This window comes from Rhododendron vialii, chromosome 10a, assembly GCF_030253575.1.
Source record: "Rhododendron vialii isolate Sample 1 chromosome 10a, ASM3025357v1".
In the NCBI taxonomy this organism is placed as follows: Eukaryota; Viridiplantae; Streptophyta; class Magnoliopsida; order Ericales; family Ericaceae; genus Rhododendron; species Rhododendron vialii.
Genome location: NC_080566.1, coordinates 37,116,977 through 37,137,887, shown reverse-complemented (window position 1 = coordinate 37,137,887; position 20,911 = coordinate 37,116,977). Strand labels below are relative to the sequence as shown.

Here is a 20,911-nt window from a genome sequence, read left to right as displayed (position 1 = left end):
ATCTGAATAAGATCTATCAAACAAGATCCATATTGATAGAAAAATTATTTGCGTAAACACATAATTTTTGAGTTTACAAGATTTATATTGATAGAAAAATTATTTGCGTAAACACATAATTATTTAGCTTAAAATTATCTTACTTTTCTAAAAGTTCTTTTTTAAAGAAAATGAAATGGGACCTAATTCCCTCCTTAAAACCCACTCTCCATTCAACAACTCATTTTTACCCATCGCGTGAAATAAAACTCCCCATGTAAATCCAACCCATCTTTTTAATACCCATTCTTCCTTTTTAGTACTCCCAGCCAACTCCCTCTCCCATTTGGGCAGAGAGAGAGAGAGAGAGAGAGAAGGGAGGCTAGCTCATCACCACCAGCCAAGCCCGACACCGCCCGCCGAGCTCACCCCCATCACCGAACTCCTCACCATCACCGCCTCCCGTCATCAGCGAGAACACCAGTCGAACCCACCATCACCGCCAACCTCCTCTCACCACCGGAGCAGCCACCACCACCTCCTTCTATCACCACCACCACCGTAGCACCTCCACCAGTCGTGTACACCATTACCACCGTACCTCACCAAGCTCACCACCGAAATCCCACCACCACCGTACATCATCATCTCCACCTCAACCGGACGACACCAACCGAGATCACCCCACTGCCGAACACCATCACCACCTACCGAGCTCACTGCCGTATTCGCCGCCGCTCCGACTCTCTCCGAACCGCGTTTCGCCAGACGAGAGGTAGTTCGAAACATACCTCCCTACGTATATTATTGTTATTGTGTGTATATGTTAATAGTAATAATTGATGTGGTTGTTTTTGGACTCGACGACGCCGGTCGAAACCCGGCCGGAACCGGTTCCCCGTTTTTTGCCGACTGTTTTATGCTTTTGTTCTTTTGAATTTTTTTGATAAATTACAGTTTAGCCCCTCATAATTTAAGAGCTTATAAATCTAACTTTTGAGTAATAAAAATTAATATTAAGCCTCGAGGTTAATTAGTTTCGGTTCAGTTCTAATCCCGTTAATACCCGAGGTGATTAAGAGGAAACATAGACTTTAATCCCGTTAATACCCGAGGTGATTAAGAGGAAACATAGACTTTAGTGGTGAAAAAGAAAAGAGAAAATAAAAATAATTACTTAGGTTGTTTTAATCGCATGATTAGTTTTATCGCATGCTTATATGTTATTAGTATGTTAGTATTTTTAGTTGGAATGTTGAATCGTGTGATCTTTTATTGTGTTTGTAGATTGGACAAATAGGTTCCCGGGGTTGGTTGCGATGTATGGATTTATCACCTTAGCCGTGAAAATAGGATTAAGGGAAAATGGAATAATGTGAGAGACCGCGGTTTTGGATTATGGGCGATCCAAATTTAGAACCGATGGAAATATGGTTGGAGGATGATTGGTGGTGATTTATTGAAAGTGTTGGTTTACGAACCCTGGGTACGGCATGGTGGTGATCGACTCTCAAATGTTGGGATGGGACATAAGGGTGACATTGTACTTGCGTCACAACCCGGGCTAGACGGCGTTTTGCGTTGCTGGTGAAGTTTTATCCGAACTTATGGTCACTGATGTGATACTTGAGTACATAACTTAGACATCTTTCATCCGGATCTGGAAAAGGGGAGTCGGACCACACTAGTGCCTTAAGCCAAGGGTTAAGGGTAGGAACGGATCTGTGGATCTGAGATTTCACATAGGTTGAAAAATAGTATTGAAATGATTAATTGTTCTCTTTTTATGTTATCGTCAATGCATTTAATTGGATATCTTGCTGCTTGTAAGTTATGAAGTTTCGGGTGGATTTTGGCTACTGAGCGTCATCACTAGCGGTACTATGTTGCCTTGGTAACTCGAACGCCAGGTATTTGAAGACCGAATAGAAGGGGCATAGGAAAAGAATGATTTGACGCTAACTGAAGAAGATTATATAGAACTTTGATTATACTCTTAGTTGCTCTGTAGTTTCAATTAATTATTTTAATATTGTACAGTAAGAGAATTTAGCAAAATACTTTAAGTTTGATGCATTGTGATTTGATTGGAATTAACAAGATTTTTGAAATTTTAAATGCTTCGAAATGAAAAACTAATTGGAAAATCCCTTTTAAATTTTTTTTAATGTCTCCAAATTTTTGGAACGTTAAAACGTGGTACCCATCTGGGACTGAAAATTTTTCCCATGCAAACAACATATCACACATGAATCGAATGTTTTTGCACTTTTTAATCACTTTGTTTTCTTGTGCAAGAATTTCACATGGGGGTCTTAATTTGGAAATTCTCACGAGTTTTAATACTTTAATTCATGATTAGTTTAGGCTGTGTTCTTATGAACTTAATTTAAATTTAATTTAAATCTGAAAGTTTTGTCCTTATTTGAATTTTTTTCGCATTTGTTAGTTTTGCACCAAACTTTTGTGGGTTATTGATTCATCTCGACTAGAGGAATCGGAAAGTAATTTTTTTTTAGTTTTACCCAAATATTTTGAGAAATAACCACTTTTTAGGCCAAAAAATGTCAATAACCCAAAACAGTTTGGCACAAAACTAACAAATGCGAAAAAAAATTTAAATAAAGACAAATTTCTAGATTTAAGTTAAGTTCATAAGAACGCAACCCCCTAGCTAAATAGACTTAAATATTTTAAACTTTTGGTAATTTCAGCTCAAATTTTTTTTTTTTTTATCTTTTCAATTCGCTCAACCAAAGGAGTCAGAAAAGCAAAAATTATAGCCAAAAGCTTTAAAAAAATCTGGCTTAGTTTTGTCCTTTTATTTCTTTTGATTCGGTCTATATTTATGTACTTTTCTAATTTCTATCACTGAAACGAATTGAAAAGAATCAAATACTTTATAAAAAGTTAGGAAAAAATTCACGTTCTTTGTTAGTGTTTGACTTGAAATTATGGAAATAAAAGGAAAGAGAGAGGAAAATTGAATCTTGTTTCATTCATTATGGAAACAAAAGGAAAGAAAGAGCCAAAGCGGAAAATTGAAATTAACTTGTTTGATACCCTTCATTTGGGAAATGAAAATGTTTCCTTCTCTTTACTTGATCCATCCTCTCCCCATTTTTCTTATAATTATTCTCTTCCTTTCTCTCCCTTTTTTTTCCCCTTCTTTTCTGGTTCATAACTGTTGGAGTGTTTGACCTCTACGTTTTCGTTTTGCCAATACTGTATATATTGGCGGGGAGTTAGTAAGTTAGTCTAGAAGTCATTCAAAGCCCTGAATGGACCAACCGCCCCCTCATGGGGGTCGAACCCAGTCATCCACTAAGAAAGGCGGTGGGTAATGCCAAACTGAGCAAGGAGCTCATTGGCGACTGCTACTGTTTACCAAGGTGTAGTGTAATGATATCTCAGACGCAAGTGGAGTGGAGTGCAATTGGGGTTCGATTTTCTTAAGCACTCTTCCCTCTTCAAGTCCCTTAGAATATAGTACATGAGAATAAATTCTTTACACTGCCGGTGTAAACATTTGTTTCCTCCAAATCAATTACATCGCGCCACGTTGCAAAACAGTGGTCCCAATCAATAGAACATAGCGACATGGCGCAATATAATTAATTTGGAGGAAACAAATATTTACACCGGCGGTGTAAAAAATTTAATCTCATAGTACATTAGGTTTAACGAATGACAAAAATAAAAAATATCTCGGACGTTCAAAAACTGCTATTGCAATCAGCGTGCATGATATGAACATAATAATCAAATGGCGTAATCAAAGCCTTCCTAAAACATACGTACAGAATTTGCCTGTCAAAAAACCATTGATCAACCCATGCCTGTCAAGAGCTAGCGTTGCTTCTCAAAATCGAATTTAATGCCCGACTGTTTTCCTTTGACATGTGTATGCAGTCACCGTGACATAGACAATCTGAATTGTTTACTACGGGGTTGCTGTAAACAATTTCAGCCGTTCAAAAGTATTTTCAACGGTTCGGACTAGCAAAAAAAACTCATTCACGACTCTCCCCTAGAAGACTTTATTTTAAATCCGAACTGTTGATAATTGCTTAGATAAAACAGCTAAAATGTTCACTATAATATTGTGACTTTGCCCACTACAGAATTCCCGAGTCTGCAATACGTGCGCATGCTTATGATAATTGGTTGGAATTCCAGCCAGCCACACCTGGGAGTGGTGGTGGTCCACGAAAACAACAAAATCAGACATGTGAATAAAATGTGTTTGCACTTTCTTTTCCAGTGCAAGAATTCCAACTGAGGGAATAAATTTGGGATTCTGACATAAGTTTAAAACTCACACTAGTGCTACTCCTTTTCAGTGGCTCTTCTTGGCTTTCGAATGGATGGGCCTGCTGCTTTCTTCCAACCCTTCTCTCTCTGTAAGTTCCATTCTCTCTCCTCCCCCACATGTCTTCTCCTTTTTATCGAGCTTCCAGATATTCCTAATACCACCTTTTCCTCCTCCTCCAGGTTCATGCCTTTTTCTTCTACTTTTACATGTTTTTCTTTATTGACCTTGTTCTTTTCTTCATTACTTGTACAAAAAATGGACCTCCTTTCACACCAAGTCCTTTTTTTTTGGGACAAAATGATTGGGTAGTTCTTCCTTTGCAACCTTTACCAACATGGTTATAATTTATCTTGAATTTTTGACTGCGGTGATAGTTTTAAGTTCCTGTTTGCTAGGGTTCTAATGGGTATGTTCTCCTGTCAAAGTGTATTTTTCTGGTTTTCTTGCCATTTCTTGTTTCTCTGTGGAAACAAGTTTAGAGCTTAAAAGTCTTCATTTTGCTATTGTCATTACATTAGCGTATGTACATATTGTAACAATCTATGTTTATTATTGTTGGAATTTTCTTTTAAAGTTGTTTGGTTTGTAACTGCAGAAATTAAATCAATTTGACAAGTCTTTGAGCATTTTTCATTCTGGAATTGTCGGCGACGACTCTCATAATGAACTAGTTTCTTCTGTGCTATTTACTTCGCAGGTTCAGATTCGGGTTCGATAATTAGACAGTTTGCCATGAATTTGATATGGGTATTGGTATTAATATTGTTAGTTTTCAGCAATGGACATTTTTCAAATGGGGTTAGTACAAATTCTTCTAATAGACCTGAAGAAGTGAAGATTGGGTCTATGTTTGCTTTCAATAGTGCAATCGGGAAGGTCGTGAAAGTTGCCTTAGAAGCTGCGATTGAAGATGTGAATTCCAATCCAGCAATTCTTGAAGGAACCAAGTTGAACTTAACCATGCACGATGCCAATTTCAGTGGATTTCTGGGGATGGTCGAGGGTAAGCATTTTCGTCATGTGGAGTACCTATGTTACATGGAGTTTTTGAAATGTTTGAAGAATCAACGCTGGACACTAGGTATAGGGGGGCCGATAGTTCAGTCTTTCACTCTTTGAAATGTTTAAAGTATCAATGTCAGTCTGTATCGGGTCCTCCCTTGTCCATACCCCCATTAATTTGGGAATACATGGGTAATGCTATTGCTGTACCAATGTCGGACACTCAGACACTAGAGTGAGGGCGTGGGATCTGTTTCCAACAGTTTTAGTTGGACTCTAACCTAGAAAACATATTTGGCCTTTGATCTTGTGGTTTTACCATTCACAAACTTCTCATATTTTGCATGAAATGCTCTATGACACCATGTAAACACAATTTACCTTGACAAATGCAAGATATACATTTTATCAAATATAGACATTTTGCAGGGTCCGGCGTAATTGAGAAAAGAACCATGTGTGTCAGATATGAGAACACATACCTATACCCGACACCCGTATCTAAGTCTATGTAACATAGTTTTGGACAAGTGACTCAGAATCTCAATTTTACGTTATTGAGGTTGTGTTTAGATGTATTGTTTTGAAATGAGTGGAACATCAGATGTAAGAACAAATGTAGTTAAGTGACGCGCCCTCTATTTATCATTTCATCCAATTTCTATTTAGGTTTGCATTTTAAGAATGCATGTAAGAACTTTAGATGGGTGGATTGAACCAAGTTTGTGATTGTAGTTATTTGAAATCCTTCCATAAACAATCCTCCTTTCAATTCTCCACATTAGAAGTACCAATTACCGGCAATAGTTAGACTTCATGCTATGAAGTTCAACCTCAGGTCCCTTCATTTCAAAAGCACTCATCAAAACTGAGTTCTAATCCTTCATTTTGTTACTGGCAACAGCATTAAAGTTCATGGAGAGCGATACCGTGGCCATCATTGGCCCCCAATCTTCTGTTACGGCTCATGTGATTTCCCATATTGCAAACGAGCTTCAAGTCCCCCTATTATCTTTTGCAGCGACGGACCCCACCTTGTCCTCACTTCAGTATCCGTTCTTTGTGAGAATGACCCAGAATGATCAGTTTCAGATGGCTGCTATAGCAGATATAGTTGAGTACTATGAATGGAGGGACGTAATTGCAATCTTTGCTGATGATGATTTTGGGAGGAACGGGATAGCTGCATTATCAGATGAACTTGCAGAAAAACGATGTCAGATCTCTTACAAAGCACCTTTAGACCCTCAAGCTACGCGAACCGAGATCATGGACGTTTTGGTTAAGGTGGCTTTGGCCGAATCTCGGATTCTTGTTCTTCACACTTATCCCACTTGGGGTCTAGATGTTCTTTCTGTGGCACATTATCTTGGGATGATGGACAGTGGGTATGTTTGGATAGCAACCAATTGGCTCACTACTGTTTTGGACACTGATTCTCCCCTTTCTTCGGAATCAATGGATAATATCCAAGGACTCATTACATTGCGTATGTACACGCCAGAATCGGAACTAAAAAGAAACTTCGTTTCTCGTTGGAAAAACTTGACGACTCACCAAATGGCGAATGGCCCTTTTGGGTTGAATACCTATGGTTTGTATGCCTATGACACTGTTTGGCTACTTGCACATGCTATTGATGCCTTTTTCAGTCAAGGTGGAAGTATCTCCTTTTCGAATGATTCCAGATTAAGTGAGCTAAATGGGGGGAATCTGCATCTAGATGCTCTGAACATCTTTGATGGAGGAAAGTTATTGCTCAACAATATCCTAAATGTCAATTTGACTGGTTTAACGGGTAATGTGAGGTTTTCTTCCGACAGGTCCCTCTTTCGTCCTGCGTTTGAAGTGATCAATGTGATAGGCACGGGAGTTAGAACCATCGGTTATTGGTCTAATTATTCTGGCTTATCAGTTTTGCCTCCGGAAACACTCTATTCAAAACCAACTAATCGTTCCAGTTCAAGTCAACATCTAAACCCTGTGATATGGCCCGGACAAACGTCACATAAACCCCGCGGATGGGTTTTTCCAAACAATGGAAGAGCGTTGAGAATTGGAGTCCCAAATCGAGTTAGTTATCGTGAATTTATAGCAGAAGTGCCAGGGACTGAGATGTTCAAAGGGTACTGCATTGATGTTTTCACGGCTGCAGTGAACTTGTTGCCATATGCTCTACCATATAAGTTGATCCCCTTTGGGGATGGTGTCAATAACCCTAGCTGCACTGAGCTTGTGCGCTTGATCACAGCCGGTGTGAGTATGAGCTTTAACATTCTCATTGTTTTATTTGGCTGTGCTTTGATCATATAGATCAGTTGAGGTATTTACCAAGGGAAAGGAAAATATATGGAAAAACCAATAATGTAAATTTAGCTTCTTTTAAATTTTCTTCATTTTTTTTGCCTTTACCTTTTCCTTTCCCTCCCCATAAGTACCTCTAAAATGTTCATGATCCAATTGCACCCTATATGTCTGGTTTATGCTTAATTTCATAATTTTTGTTCTCTTGCAGGAATTTGATGCTGCAATAGGTGACATTGCAATCATAACTAATAGAACAAGAATGGTCGATTTTACGCAGCCATATATCGAGTCTGGGCTAGTCGTGGTGGCACCGGTCAAGAAGTTGAACTCTGATGCTTGGGCTTTCTTGAGGCCATTTTCTGGAAGCATGTGGATGGTCACAGGTGGTTTTTTCCTACTTGTGGGAACTGTTGTTTGGATTTTGGAGCATAGGTTGAATGATGATTTTCGTGGCCCTCCTAGGAAACAAGTCGTCACTATTCTATGGTGAGTAGCGTGAGTTAATAATTTTTTTGCTCTTGAGTTGCGAATATAGATAAGAGTAAGATGTTTCAAACAACATGATATATTATCGCTAACCCAAGTTCGGAGAAACGAATATATTCTCGAGATTTTACCAAAAAACCTTGTTTCGGGTAGCTGTCTCTCCTTTTCTTTCTTCTGCAATGATGTTCATTTTTCCAAGTTAAATCATATTATCCAAGTCCCTTGACTGCTTTCTGCTTTCACTTTGCAGGTTTAGCTTTTCAACTTGGTTCTTTGCCCACAGTAAGTAACACGTCACTGGTTTTATGGGACCATCTCTGGATCATAGAGTTGTGGAGAGACACAACTAGTGAAAAGGGAAAAAAAATAGGAACAAACATATGAATTTAGCTTCTTCACTTCGTTATCTTTGTATCATTTCGTCCACCATAAATACCTCCACAAATCCATGGTCCAAAGTCCGAACACCTTAATCTTCACTTGCTTCAAGGAACTTCAGTAATACTGATTCCCATATTTTCTTTTTCATGCAGGAGAAAACACAATAAGTGCTCTCGGTCGTCTAGTGCTTATCATATGGCTATTTGTGGTTCTAATAATAAATTCCAGCTATACTGCAAGTCTAACCTCAATCCTCACAGTACAAAAACTTTCTTCACCCATTAAAGGGCTTGAGAGTTTACGCACGAGCAATGACCCCATTGGCCACCAACAGGGTTCATTTGCCCGCAACTATCTGAGCGGTGAACTTGGCATTCACGAGTCTAGACTTATTGCTCTTAACTCCCCTGAGGAGTATGCTGAAGCCTTGAAAAAGGGCCCGAAGAACGGTGGTGTCGCTGCATTGGTTGATGAGAGAGCATATATAGAACTCTTCCTCTCGTCGCGTTGCGAATTCAGTATAGTAGGTCAAGAGTTCACAAAAAACGGATGGGGATTTGTAAGTAAAATTCTTTATCCACCACATTGTTAGGCTGCATTTGGATAAATATGGCTTTGAAATGAAGTGATTCGACGGTGATGATTCAATAAGCCCGGCTAAAAGTTAGGCTAGTCTACATTTGGTTTTCTATATTGAGTTTGGAATTTTTTCATGAAGGATTTTGAAATCAATGTCTAATATGAGTAATTTGAAGTCCTTCATACTCCCTCCGTCCCAAATTGGATGACAATTTTTGAAATTTGTGCCATTTTTTATTGCTTATATCTTTCAATCTATAATGTTTTTCACGAATTTGAAAACTTTGTATAATAGAACTAATCGAGAACTATCAAACAAGATCCATATTGCATATTTTTTGAGATTCCTATTGAAAGATATAAGGAATTGAAATTGGCACAGATTTCAAAAATTGTCATCCAATTTGGAACGGAGGGATTATTAAGGATTGATTATACCGTAATACCAATAAGATAAACCTATTTCTAATCCCTCATTTGAAATTCACATCTATCCAAACAAGCCTTAGTTATTTCTTTCTACCTGAGCTTGTGATTCAGTTCTATATGCAATCTGCATCAAGATAGGGTTTTATGGGTCCTTATTTTGCCATGTAAACATGACTATTTTACCAGGATTGGGTTTTATGGGGCCTTATTGCCATGTAAACGTTAGTAGTATTTTTTAATATGCAAAATTTTGTTCCTCGAGCTTTCACTAAAAAGAAATTTGAGCTTTAAACATGAAATTTCGAAAATTCTTCTTCTTCGAATGAACCCCCGGTGTATTTTCCGTAGTGGCCACAAAAGAAAACTTCGCTTCAAGAATCAAAATGTCGTTTTGATATAAACTTATTTTGATTTTGATATTTGCTTCTTACCAGGCCTTTCCAAGGGACTCGCCTTTGGCAATTGACATGTCAACTGCCATTCTAAAACTATCAGAAAATGGGGAACTCCAACGAATACACGACAAGTGGCTTATGAGTAGTGCTTGCAGTTCCCAAGGCGCAAAGCTAGCCGTGGACCGCCTCCAACTCAAGAGCTTTTCAGGACTCTTCCTTATCTCTGGACTGGCGTGTCTTCTTGCTCTCTTAGTGTATTTCGTGAAGATGGTGGGACAGTACTTCCGCCATTACTCTGGGGAGGAGCCAGAATCTTCTGGAAGCTCGCGGTCATCCCATTTTCAGACGTTTCTTACGTTTGCTGATGAGAAAGAAGAGAGCGTGAAAAACCGGTCCAAGAGAAGGCAGTTGGAGAGGGATTCGAATAGGAGCAATGGTGGCGGTATGGAATCGACAAGTGCTGCTTCCAACAGAAGATGTACAGAAATGGCGTCAAACCGAAGTGTTAGTTTTGGTTCTGAAGTCTAGTTAACACTTCCATGAACCATAGTTTTCACAAATATATAGCAGCATATCGAGAAGTGGATGTTCTTTATACCATACTAGTGCGATGCCGACGCGCTACGCGCGTCGGTACTTCTTAATAGGTAGTGGAATGCTTTGCTTAAAGGCATTGTGTAGATAGTATTTGATCTAATTATAAGTCTTGTGTATCAAGTGTTTGATAGATTTCTAGACATGATGTAGGGATGCATTATTCGTATTCCAGAACATGTTGAGTGTGAGTGATATTGTTATTTTTTTCGTACAATTATTTTCTGTGTTATTTCTCAAATATAGTAACGAATCATACTGTAGAGATGGTGTGAAGGGATTGTTGCAGGCTGGGTGATGAGAAGTTATTTACAATAGCAGGCCTCATAAGGTGGAGTGAATCATTTACATAACTTGATGTTTGCAAGGAAGTACTGTTGTGTGTTTTTTACAATGCCGAACATATATTGGATCTGTTCGACATTTTAAGAACAACAAATCAGAACATGCAAGCGTCTACCGTCCATGTCGAAAATGAAGACAATCGATGATTTTCCCAACGTCTAGCGAGTGAGCATTTAGGAATTCAAACCATTTTGGTCCTTCTAAGCTTCCTGTCTTGCAATTAGAAGGCCATGCCATTGTTCCAGAAGTGAGAAGGAGCTCTTCAACGCCATATTCCATCAAATGGTCAGAAAAACTGTAGGGAAGGTATTGCAAACACATGCAATGAGGTGAGAGGTTGATTGACAGTACATAATAAGATCAAATTGTTGATAGTTGTTTTGAAGAAATTTCACTAACCACTTTTTGCAAGTCAAATGGCACCAATTGCTTGCAGAATCGGAGGTGAGGGTCTAGATCTCTCAGGGTCACTGGGTTAATCAATGTTCGAATTATATCTGTGCCATCAAGGAATGTGCTCAAATTAATAACGTGTGTGTATAATGCGTGCATAATAGCAGAAGGAGATACTTACACAAATTGACTTCGCACAACTTTGGCATTGGATCTCAATCTGGATCAACAATGGCATGCATGAAAGGCTTGTATTCTCCCTTATCAATTTCTTAGTATGTGTCCCAAATACGTGCAAATCAAAGGTTGCGTGGCCTATGTAACTCACGATTCATATATGAGTTGCTTCGTTCGATCATGATATATTTTTTTCCTTAGTCATCACATCATGTGATATTTATTTATAAAATTTGTTCTTGATCAGAACAAAATAATGAATTATTCTTGTTTACCAAAAGAATGAATTAATTTTTTCACATTCCGTAATTTATGGCCATTTCAAATCTATAAAGGTCCCGTTTGATTGGAAAGAAAATTGTGTTAGAACATCTTTTTGTCTCCATGCGCATAATTGAATTGAAAAGTTTTGTCAAAATCTAGCAATGAAGTATGGAATGTACTTTCCAACCCTTGGTTGGATTTCCCCTTCCCTTTTCTTGTTAATGAAATGTTACTTTTGCTGATAAAAGAAATATACCCTTAATATACATTGGTTATGATAGGGAAGGAAAATATGGAACTGATAGAAAGTGTAAAAAAGAGGTGACAACTTTCACAAGAAAATGGAGTTTTCCTATATTTTTAGCAATAAAGTGAAAGCTATGTAAGAAAATTCACTTTCTAACTTTGTACTATTTTTATGTCAATCAACCACTAAAAAAATGTCATGTTTTTTTTTCCATCTTTCTTGGATTTTAGATCATTTTCACTCTTATGGAAAAAAATAGATCAATATTATATATAAAATGGAAAATCACATTTAGCTTAATTTTTCTATTCAATATGTCAACCTTTTAGTCATAGTACGACTAAAAGGAATGATAACGTTTCCATTTTTGAAATCCCCATGCTAGGTAATTAAGTAAAAAATTTGAATTTGAAATTCGATTACTTTTTCCATAGCTCAAATTCTATGTAAACATGCATGTTCTCCATTAGATCACCACCATCCCAATCCAATAGAACTATGCGCGCCCTAATATAAAGCCTCAACCACGTAATTTTTATGTGAACATGCATGTTCTCCATTAGATCACCACCATTCAATCGATCTCTGGGCTACTAAGGAAGGCGAACAAGTTGGAGATGGAGCTTGAAAAAATCACTGCTAGAGAGAGGAAGATGAAGATATGTCTTGCTTCAAGTTGGATTATTTTTGCAGCTGTTGTGTTTGGGAGCAAAATCTGCTCATTTTGAACAAAGACTAAGACTTTGTTCATTTCGGATTGGCTAGGTGTAAGTGGTTGCGGTATGTGCAGGTGTGTGTTGTTGTGGTATGTGTCTGCTCTTTTCAGATTGATCCCCCAATATGGGATAAAATATAACGTGTCTGTAATGTAGTAATGCAAATAGTGTAGTAGTTAATGGGAAATTATTGTTAAGTCCTGTTCAATATGTTATCCATTCACCTGCCATTCATTTCCCATTCAAAGGAAGAAGAAATTGGGGTTGTCATGACCACAATATGGTACGTACCAGGCATTTAACACAAAAAATGGCCACTCTCATGACCCAGAAATTGCCATTACCAACTATTCAGGCACAGATTGTTGCACTGACATCCAAAACAAAAGGCCATTTGCAAACCAAATATAAGCTATTACTACCCTTAACAAGAAACCACTATCATTTGAAGTCATTACAAACGCTCAATGCCTTACCAACTACCAAATGTTTTCAACTACAAGTCAACATCCAAAACAAATTTCAACTACCTAATACTACCATGAAGAACACAGATTACAACTTCAACATTTGGACCGCTTTAGCTTTATAAAAAACTATGTCTTTACATGATATTTACCCAAAAACTGCCACATTTGTTATTCACTTCCCCTTTGTAGCATTGTTAGAAGAAGCAGCTCTCTTGAAACTTGACAGATATACATTACTTCGCCTCCACATCATTGCATGCATCTTGTTGGTTGAGTTATTGACAGATACCTACACATGAAGCAATAATTCTTAAAATCCCACTTTTATAAAGGGCAATTTAAAGTCACAAATTGATGGAAAGAGATGTGATCAAACTTACGCAATGTCTAACCTTTGGCTAGGTATCACCTGCCATGTTTGTTCTCACACTACTACCAAGTACCAACATGACCCTGAAATTTATGGCACAAAGGTGTTAAAAAGCAATCTACCAAAGTAATATACAACAACAAAGGTTTAATTAAACAATACTTACATTTAATGCACCTTGTGAACCATGGAAGCAATTAACACCTGAGTTTCACTCAAACTCTTCTGAATGAGACTTGGGACGCATGAACCGGCTTTTTCAATTTAGTTCCTATTGAGGAAGATCTGCCATTGGTATCTGCCCAAGCAGTAGCAACACTGGTTAACACACATTGAAATTGCAAAATTAGGTGTTGAACATGTGAACTCAACTGTTGAATGTTAGACAGAACAAAAAAAAAAATTAAAATTACTGTTGGGACATTGAACGCATTTGTTGGTAAAATTGAATGGTGCACTCGCTGGACCACTTCTTGGGACATGTTCTGCAGCACTTGCTGGGACATTTTCTTTATCACTCTCATTGAACCCTCCCCAACATTTGATCCCTTCTTGCATGCTCTCTTGTTATGTCCTGTTTTCCCACAAAAAAGCAGGTCATCTTGACTCATTTCCTGCTCAATTTAGTAGGTTCAGTTGTGCTCTCCTCCTCTGGCTCTCGTCTTATCACCTTCTTAGGTCTACCGGCTCAACTCAGCAGGTTCAGTTTAACCTAGCTCATAATGTTATTCTTGTAATCACTTGAGGTATGCAATCAAACAAATTCTTTTCTCTTTGCAAAAGTATCAGTTAGTTCTCGTCATCACTTAAGCATCTAGGTAGTTGCCCAAATTTGTCCTAAATCAAATGCCAACGTGTCAGTTTGTTTCAACTCGAAGCACCTCTAGTATCCTCTAAGCTTACTGCTAAATGCTCGATAGCCACCAGTTTGTGGCCTTGGACGATGGGTGGACCGCGGGGAGTGTCCTGGAAATCGTAATTTCATTAGTACCTATAAAAGAAACAAAAAGAGCCAAAAGACATGTTAAAAGAAATAGGAAAAATGAACTAAAACCATGGACCTGTTGTTAGACATATCAGATCATTCGGATCCCAGTCTTAATTATTCACGTACAAATAGCGAGGAGGAATACACCTTCAATTGATTTTTCATGAACAACTAAAAAACCATGGAACTGCTGCTATATTATCAAATGATTCGGACCCCAGTACTATTGATGTATTGATAGATAGGTATACCCCTTCAGAAGTTTAGAGTGACGTTTTGCCGATAAAAAAAAAAGGTTTCGAGTGACATCGATAAGAACTGAATTTGGAGACTTCCAAACTGACAGCAAACTTACCAAACAAGCACCAAAAATGGGTCAGCTTTCTCCTCACACCCAGGACTACTTCAATAACAATCAGACCAAACAACTGTCATGTTCCACCGAGTTTTTTCTTCTTTTATTATTATTTTGTTTTATTTTTCTATTTTTTGGGGAGGAATTTCAAATTAGATTACCAAACAAAGAGAACAAGTTCAAAAAACCAATGGCATACCCTCCCACACCTCAGCCTCATCAAGCTAGTATCCAACTGTCGCTTCACTGAACTTCTCCACTGCAATCTGTATTTGCAGTATCTAATCATAAGCGACTGATGGTTCAAATAGCCAGTGCAAGAACAATGTAGAATCAAACAATAATTGGTGTTCAAATACCTCATTAACAATGTTTGCCCCCATTAGAACACAACAATTAATTCCAAGCCGTAGGGCCCAACTTAATATGCCGCCAAACATACGGATCGAAGAGACATTTATTGCTCTCGAACCTGCAGCTATTACAGAATAGGAGAGGGTCGTCGTTAGCTCCATCGGAGATAAGAAAATGTGGTGGAGAAAATTGCAAGAGTACCCCACTAATTCTATAGTTGGAAGTCTCATTTAGAAGAAAACATGAAAAAATAGCACAGATACATGACATCAAATCTTGTAAAAGAAAAGAAAACTCTACCAACAACTACTCTCCTAGTAAATGCAATGCATGCTATCATCTTTTAATTGGATTCCCTCATTAGATATGAGTGAAAGTTCCATTGTAGAACAAATAGAATGACACTCCATGTAGTCAGCTACCTTCCATGAGGTTTCAGCCCCACCAAGCCCACATTTTTCTCCCTTTCAACTAATGTTTATACTTATACCACGTCTCAAATTATTTCATCAACACAAGGTTTCATCCATCCACTTATGTGTTTATGGAAAATAGGGCAACTCGAAATACTTCCTTTAGCGATTAATCCAAAAAAGCAGACGTCCATTACAGTATATCAACATAACCAAGTGCATTCCACCAGTCCAGGGTTCAGCATAATCTTGAATTTCTGAGTGGAAAACAATACAGGACAACTCAAAGTAGTCTTAATACTTAAATGAAAACAAAGTAGTCTTAACACTGAAATCAAATTCCTTTCCTAGTTCTAGAAAGGACTCTTAACTGTGAATATAGAATGAACGAAAAAGAGGTAAGGCCAATAGCACTTGGGGTTTCGCGGGGACCACAATAACGCAACTGACAAAATCTTACATACTAATAAAACAAAAGTAATCCTAGGTTTGTTCAAATAACTTGTTTATGGTGTGACTTCTTCAGTAATCGCTAATCAACGAAAAACATACCATGCTTTCTTCCCTATCCTATGACTTCGTAGATGGATGTGGAGATAAAAAATGTTCTTAGAAAATAAGATCTCTAAATTTTTAGCAAATTCCCAGACACTGGCCCCGAAAATTTTGTTTTCAACAAAAGATTCTCAACGGGCGTGATTTTGAAATGTTATCAATTTTCAAATAGAAATCATGTTTAAAACATTAATAAACAGAAATGCGGCTATATGTTTCTTTGGGTATCTACCTGTAATTACAGGCCCTGCAGCATCTCAGCTTCAAAGGATTTCATACATTTAAGAATAGGCATGTCTCATTCAAAATCATATTTCTTTGCACAATGATATTGTTTCAAAGGCTTTTCAGGTAAATCACTCTAATATATGAAGCTAACCGTGTAATTATTGTTGTTCTCAGTTAAAGCAATTGGCTACTCTTTACCTGTGATTTTGTTGCTAATTTTGAATTACAAGTATTGGGTACATGATGATTTGATTGGAAAGAAGCTTGACAAAAACACTTTTGGATGAGAAACCTCAATGTGAAATTAGAAACACAATTGAGTTGGGATAGCCTGAGCAGCAGCTATTATGGTCCACATTCAGTATGTCTGGGGCCTAGGCATTCAATTTCGATAAACTGTATTTGGGTTCTGAATTTGTGAAAGATTTTTGGAAGGAAGAGAAAGGGAAGGGAGACATAACTTGGATTTGTAGAGGGAAATCTACCTTATTTTCTTTTGCTCTCACATAATTCCTGCACAAATCTAACATTTAAACACAGCTAACCCAGACTGAATCTATATCCCACGTGATCTCACACTCCAGTTGGAGGAAATATGATGGGGTTTTGTGAATCAGCTGAGCATTAGATAAGCATGTGCCAGTATGAGCACAAGGAAATGGGACATACTAAAAAACACAAGGATAAGCAAATTAGAATATTCCACATTCTGACAAATGCAAGAAAATGGCATAACCTGAGAGATAGTTGAACCACATTTCATTTCCAAAGCAAAACTAACGTCTCTACAGGGCCATGTCAAATTTTCAACACATTGGCTGGTTAGAAATAAGGACTAAAGAATGCATAATCAACTATATTTCCCCGTTTTTCAGTGCTAAAACAAACTCCAAATGTACCTCCAAACTTGGTGCGCAAAATGATGGAAACTGAGTCAACTATGCTCAAAGCGACAGAGAGACATGGATGAACAAGAAGGGAGGAAGTTCATATGTAATTTATTTACAGACAAAAAGTTCCAGTTCTATTGAAAGAACTAAATGTATCCAAGCACATCCAGTACAATTAGTCATCAGGTCCAGAGAGAGAGAGAGAGAGAGAGGGGTCATCAAGTCTGTCTTCCTCAGTTAATTCATGCACGTGAGAAGTTAGGAAATAATATCCAGGAAAACATCAAGCATCTACATTAGATTCATAAGAAAATTTGACTATACCTTTGGAAAAGGGCTAAGACCCCAGCTTCCCACAATCAGCAGATCAGGCTGGACTCGGTTGAACTCATGGCAGATTACTTCCTTTGAATCACGTTTCTTGATCCATCCTTCCCAAGGAACCTGTTACATCTGCACGTGTAGACAAGTACTGCCTAAGTTTCACCCATAAACCTTTCAGCTCTATGATCGAACCGAGGACATCCTTAGCATTACGCTCGTGAAGTCTCTCCCAAAGAGCAGCTCTCTTAAATTTTCTCATAAACTTCTCTCTTTGCTGTAAGGCCTTCAAGCTTTCACCCGAAACCAGACAACCAGATCAAGATAGAAAATGCTTTGAGGCATAGAAGCAAGTCAGTTTCCACACAACAGTAAGCATATTTATCATAGCATTTCGAGGTAGATAACAAAATTCAATGTGAACTTTCATTTGCCTTTTGAAGATGTCAACCATTCCCACCTCTGTGGCTTGCCCCAAAGAAAGGATCGATATAGCTATTTATCTTAAAGATCTGGATCAAGCAAAGACAGAAAAAGGCAACCATCAGTGCATATTGCTAAATGCATTAAAAAAAAACACTTGCAGCAAGATTGTCGTCTATAGCTGTTCTAAATTGGTGGAATAAAGTGTACTGACTACAAATTTTGCTAAGCTCATGTTCTAGAGTGCTAATAATCACCATCTCCTATGTATATAAGTGAATTATGCTACATAATTAGCAAATTATGAGGGATTAGTAAACATTGTTAGCCCAAAATAGAACTCGACACCAACTGCAACTTTAATGAGCCTCATCTCTCGATTGAAACCTATGACCAACTTAGAAATGGAAATCGAAAAGCACAGTACCACTTCCCACCTCATCTTACTGCAGGCCACATTAACCCTATACGAAAAACAACCTCAGAGTGATTTTATTTTTCACCTCATAACATCGAAAGCTTAACAAGGTTTTCAATTTATCAGGTTTACCAGTGCTCCGGATTAAATATAGCCATTGGAAAACAACGTAAAGTGGCTAGCTATCCATGTTTGGGTCCAGCATTATTTTCCAAACCCCCAAAAGTTTAACTATCAGACCCCAAAAAATAGAGTTTTAAACATAGATAGATCTCACGATCAAGGTTTAACTTTTAGGCCATCTGAAAATATTGACTTAGAGTCCATTCTAATGGTCCAACGGGGCAGTGTTCAATGCTCTTGGGCTTATGAAATGTCTATAGTGGACCTATCAATAAATCTCCCATTATTCAATGCTCTTGGTGCAGTGTTCCACCTTCTAAATCTCACACACTTAGAGGTAGAGCCCACACCCTTAGTGTGAGAGGCAGGGCAATGCTCCTCAAAAACGAAATAAATATTCAAGTATTTGACCCATCAGTTATGCCTCATTTAATTAATAATGAACTACCCACATGAATTAAAGTTTTGATCTTTCATTATTATGTTTTTAGTTGCTGAAAAACATTCATAATGGTACACAACCAAGAAGAAACATCTCAATCCAAAATTTTTTGCGGCCTCGAATATCGAAAAATGTCACTGCCACATTATTTTTGCAAATTGTAAGGTTTCTTTAAGGAATTGATCTGTTTGTGCATCATTTTCAACAAAATCATGGGAATGGATTCTTACCACTGCAAAGGCTAATGGGAGGAGTTGTAACACTGCGAGCAGCATGAAGGGCCAGAGCCTGAGTTTGGTTGACATTGATCCCCATTAACGACCCACCACTGTTCAGCGTGGCGCACAAGCACTGCGGCTGCGATTTCACGACACTGGCAAGCTGCTGGCAACAACTCGAAGACGGTTCCGAAGAGTTTCCCGTTATGTAGTTAAGGCATGGCGACATGCTAATCAACTCACTCGTACAAGAGGATGAGAACTGAGCCGCGGCTCCTCCCCACAGCACCGCCGCCACCATCGCTGCCAAACCACAAAATGGATAAGCCCCACAGCCTGCCATTCAAGGCTTCCTTTAGATAGTTCACAAAATAGAACTCCTGCTATGGTTTTTAAAGCATCAAAACAAGTACCTGAGATATAGCTATTCCTTTGAAGACATCAAAAAGTGAGTGTTAACTTCACATTTGCAGAGTTCAAAACAAGTTTTTGGTTCCACGTTCCACAAATTACTGAACCCTTTGTCTTTTTTCAAGGATTTCCAACCTCCGAAGACTATAGAATTCTTGTTGCACTTTTGACAAGCAATAGAGATCCATCATCATTACTCTCTCATCCCCTTCGAATTGTTTCACTTCAAGCATTTCTTGTTTAATACGAAAATTCTCTTGCTCCTAATCATATGTTTTCCCAAGCATCTCCAATATCTTGTCAATCAACTTGCTTTTGCATTCTTTTATCTTATCCAATACCCCAGAAATTTTGAGTCGAACCCCCAATCTCCGTTCTTAGCCTTTGCGGCTTTTTAGCCTGTTGGTCGCTCCAAGTCCACATAATTATCTGCTGCAACATTGTCGTTGCCTAGATTGACCGTATCTAGAGTAGAAGGACAAAATGGTAGCCCTTTTCTTGGCTTTTTCACTTTTCTTTTCTTCTTACACTCCAAGAAACATTTCAGTTGGTTCTTCAATAAAACCCAACAGTGATCGAATTTGAATTCTTGTTGTTGATCGTTGAGTTTCCTGTACATTTTTTTTTTTGTATTTCTACTTAAAAATACTTCAATCAATGCTACTCGGTATGTTACAAAGCAAATGATAAATGAAAAGTAAACAAATAAATATAACAAGTACCTTTTGACTTTTGTTCCTCATTTATGCCACTTTGATTCAGTGCTTCAATTTTCCCATAACAGCTGCAAAACTTGTTTCGTGCAAAGTTGAATCATTGACCACCAATTCATTTAAGAGACCACAGTACGATTGGAATCAAATGGTTCGTTCTCTTGAATGAATTCATTCACTCGTTGCCAGAAAGTAGTTTCTTTTTGGTCATTACCTTGAATTGCATCCATGCTTATATTAAGCCACGCTGACACGAGGAGTTTGTCCTCTTCTACGGTGAAATTGCCACTGTGTTGTTTCTTGAAAATTGACCCCATTGCAGCGGTAAATTGAGTTTCCTGGGTGGCGACTTGCACATTTGGATTAAAATATTGTGACTCCATCATAAATTGTTCTTCATTCGAACCGGATTGCATAAGATTGGTGAAGTACCCATTAGTTCGCGTATCCATCCCTACAATAGGAGTGGAAAGGGATGTTTAGATTTGCTAGGATTCTATTTCCTTTTTGTATCTTTAACAAAAGTTATTACTGGCAGTAAGGTTTTAACTCAAGTCTCAACCTAAGATATAAAGACAGATGGGACATGATAATGTTCCAGTAGCCTGCC

General features: G+C 38.0%; 2 protein-coding genes across 13 annotated transcripts; one reads left to right on the top strand and one right to left on the bottom strand.

Annotated features, from left to right (window-relative positions):
- Positions 1-337: 337 nt before the first annotated feature.
- On the top strand, positions 338-13,223 carry LOC131304438 (glutamate receptor 3.6-like). Of its 5 annotated transcripts, none has more exons than XM_058331674.1 (7): positions 338-754; positions 4,992-5,297; positions 6,201-7,552; positions 7,812-8,089; positions 8,340-8,371; positions 8,623-9,029; positions 9,913-13,223. In XM_058331674.1, exons 2-7 carry the CDS (start codon positions 5,027-5,029, stop codon positions 10,399-10,401), a joined length of 2,829 nt encoding a protein of 942 aa, XP_058187657.1. In that variant the 5' UTR covers positions 338-754; positions 4,992-5,026; the 3' UTR covers positions 10,402-13,223. The 5 variants fall into 5 exon arrangements, with proteins under 5 accessions (XP_058187657.1, XP_058187654.1, XP_058187653.1 ...); XM_058331671.1 differs by lacking the exon at positions 338-754 and adding an exon at positions 4,290-4,382; XM_058331670.1 differs by lacking the exon at positions 338-754 and adding an exon at positions 4,330-4,473.
- LOC131304440 (non-specific lipid transfer protein GPI-anchored 26-like) lies at positions 13,003-19,584 on the bottom strand. Of its 8 annotated transcripts, none has more exons than XM_058331676.1 (7): positions 19,190-19,584; positions 15,152-15,264; positions 14,992-15,051; positions 13,863-14,440; positions 13,616-13,747; positions 13,460-13,532; positions 13,003-13,368 (listed from the first exon to the last, which is right to left on the bottom strand). In XM_058331676.1, the coding sequence occupies exons 1-4, from the start codon at positions 19,518-19,520 to the stop codon at positions 14,333-14,335; spliced, it is 612 nt and encodes a 203-aa protein (XP_058187659.1). In that variant the 5' UTR covers positions 19,521-19,584; the 3' UTR covers positions 13,003-13,368; positions 13,460-13,532; positions 13,616-13,747; positions 13,863-14,332. The 8 variants fall into 8 exon arrangements, with proteins under 8 accessions (XP_058187659.1, XP_058187662.1, XP_058187664.1 ...); XM_058331679.1 differs by having other exon boundaries at positions 13,472-13,532; XM_058331681.1 differs by having other exon boundaries at positions 13,863-14,415.
- Positions 19,585-20,911: the final 1,327 nt, after the last annotated feature.

Excerpts from the sequence above, each read along its gene's own strand:
- LOC131304440 (XM_058331675.1), bottom strand. The coding sequence starts at position 19,520 with ATGGCAGGCTGTGGGGCTTATCCATTTTGTGGTTTGGCAGCGATGGTG. Across the intron at positions 15,052-15,151 it reads GGGCAAACATTGTTAATGAG|TGGAGAAGTTCAGTGAAGCG; the intron begins GTATTTGAACAC and ends TACAGATTGCAG. Across the intron at positions 14,441-14,991 it reads TGAGGCTGAGGTGTGGGAGG|GTACTAATGAAATTACGATT; the intron begins GTATGCCATTGG and ends TTTCTTTTATAG.
- LOC131304438 (XM_058331670.1), top strand. The coding sequence starts at position 4,347 with ATGGGCCTGCTGCTTTCTTCCAACCCTTCTCTCTCTGTAAGTTCCATT. Across the intron at positions 5,298-6,200 it reads ATTTCTGGGGATGGTCGAGG|CATTAAAGTTCATGGAGAGC; the intron begins GTAAGCATTTTC and ends TACTGGCAACAG. Across the intron at positions 9,030-9,912 it reads CAAAAAACGGATGGGGATTT|GCCTTTCCAAGGGACTCGCC; the intron begins GTAAGTAAAATT and ends GCTTCTTACCAG.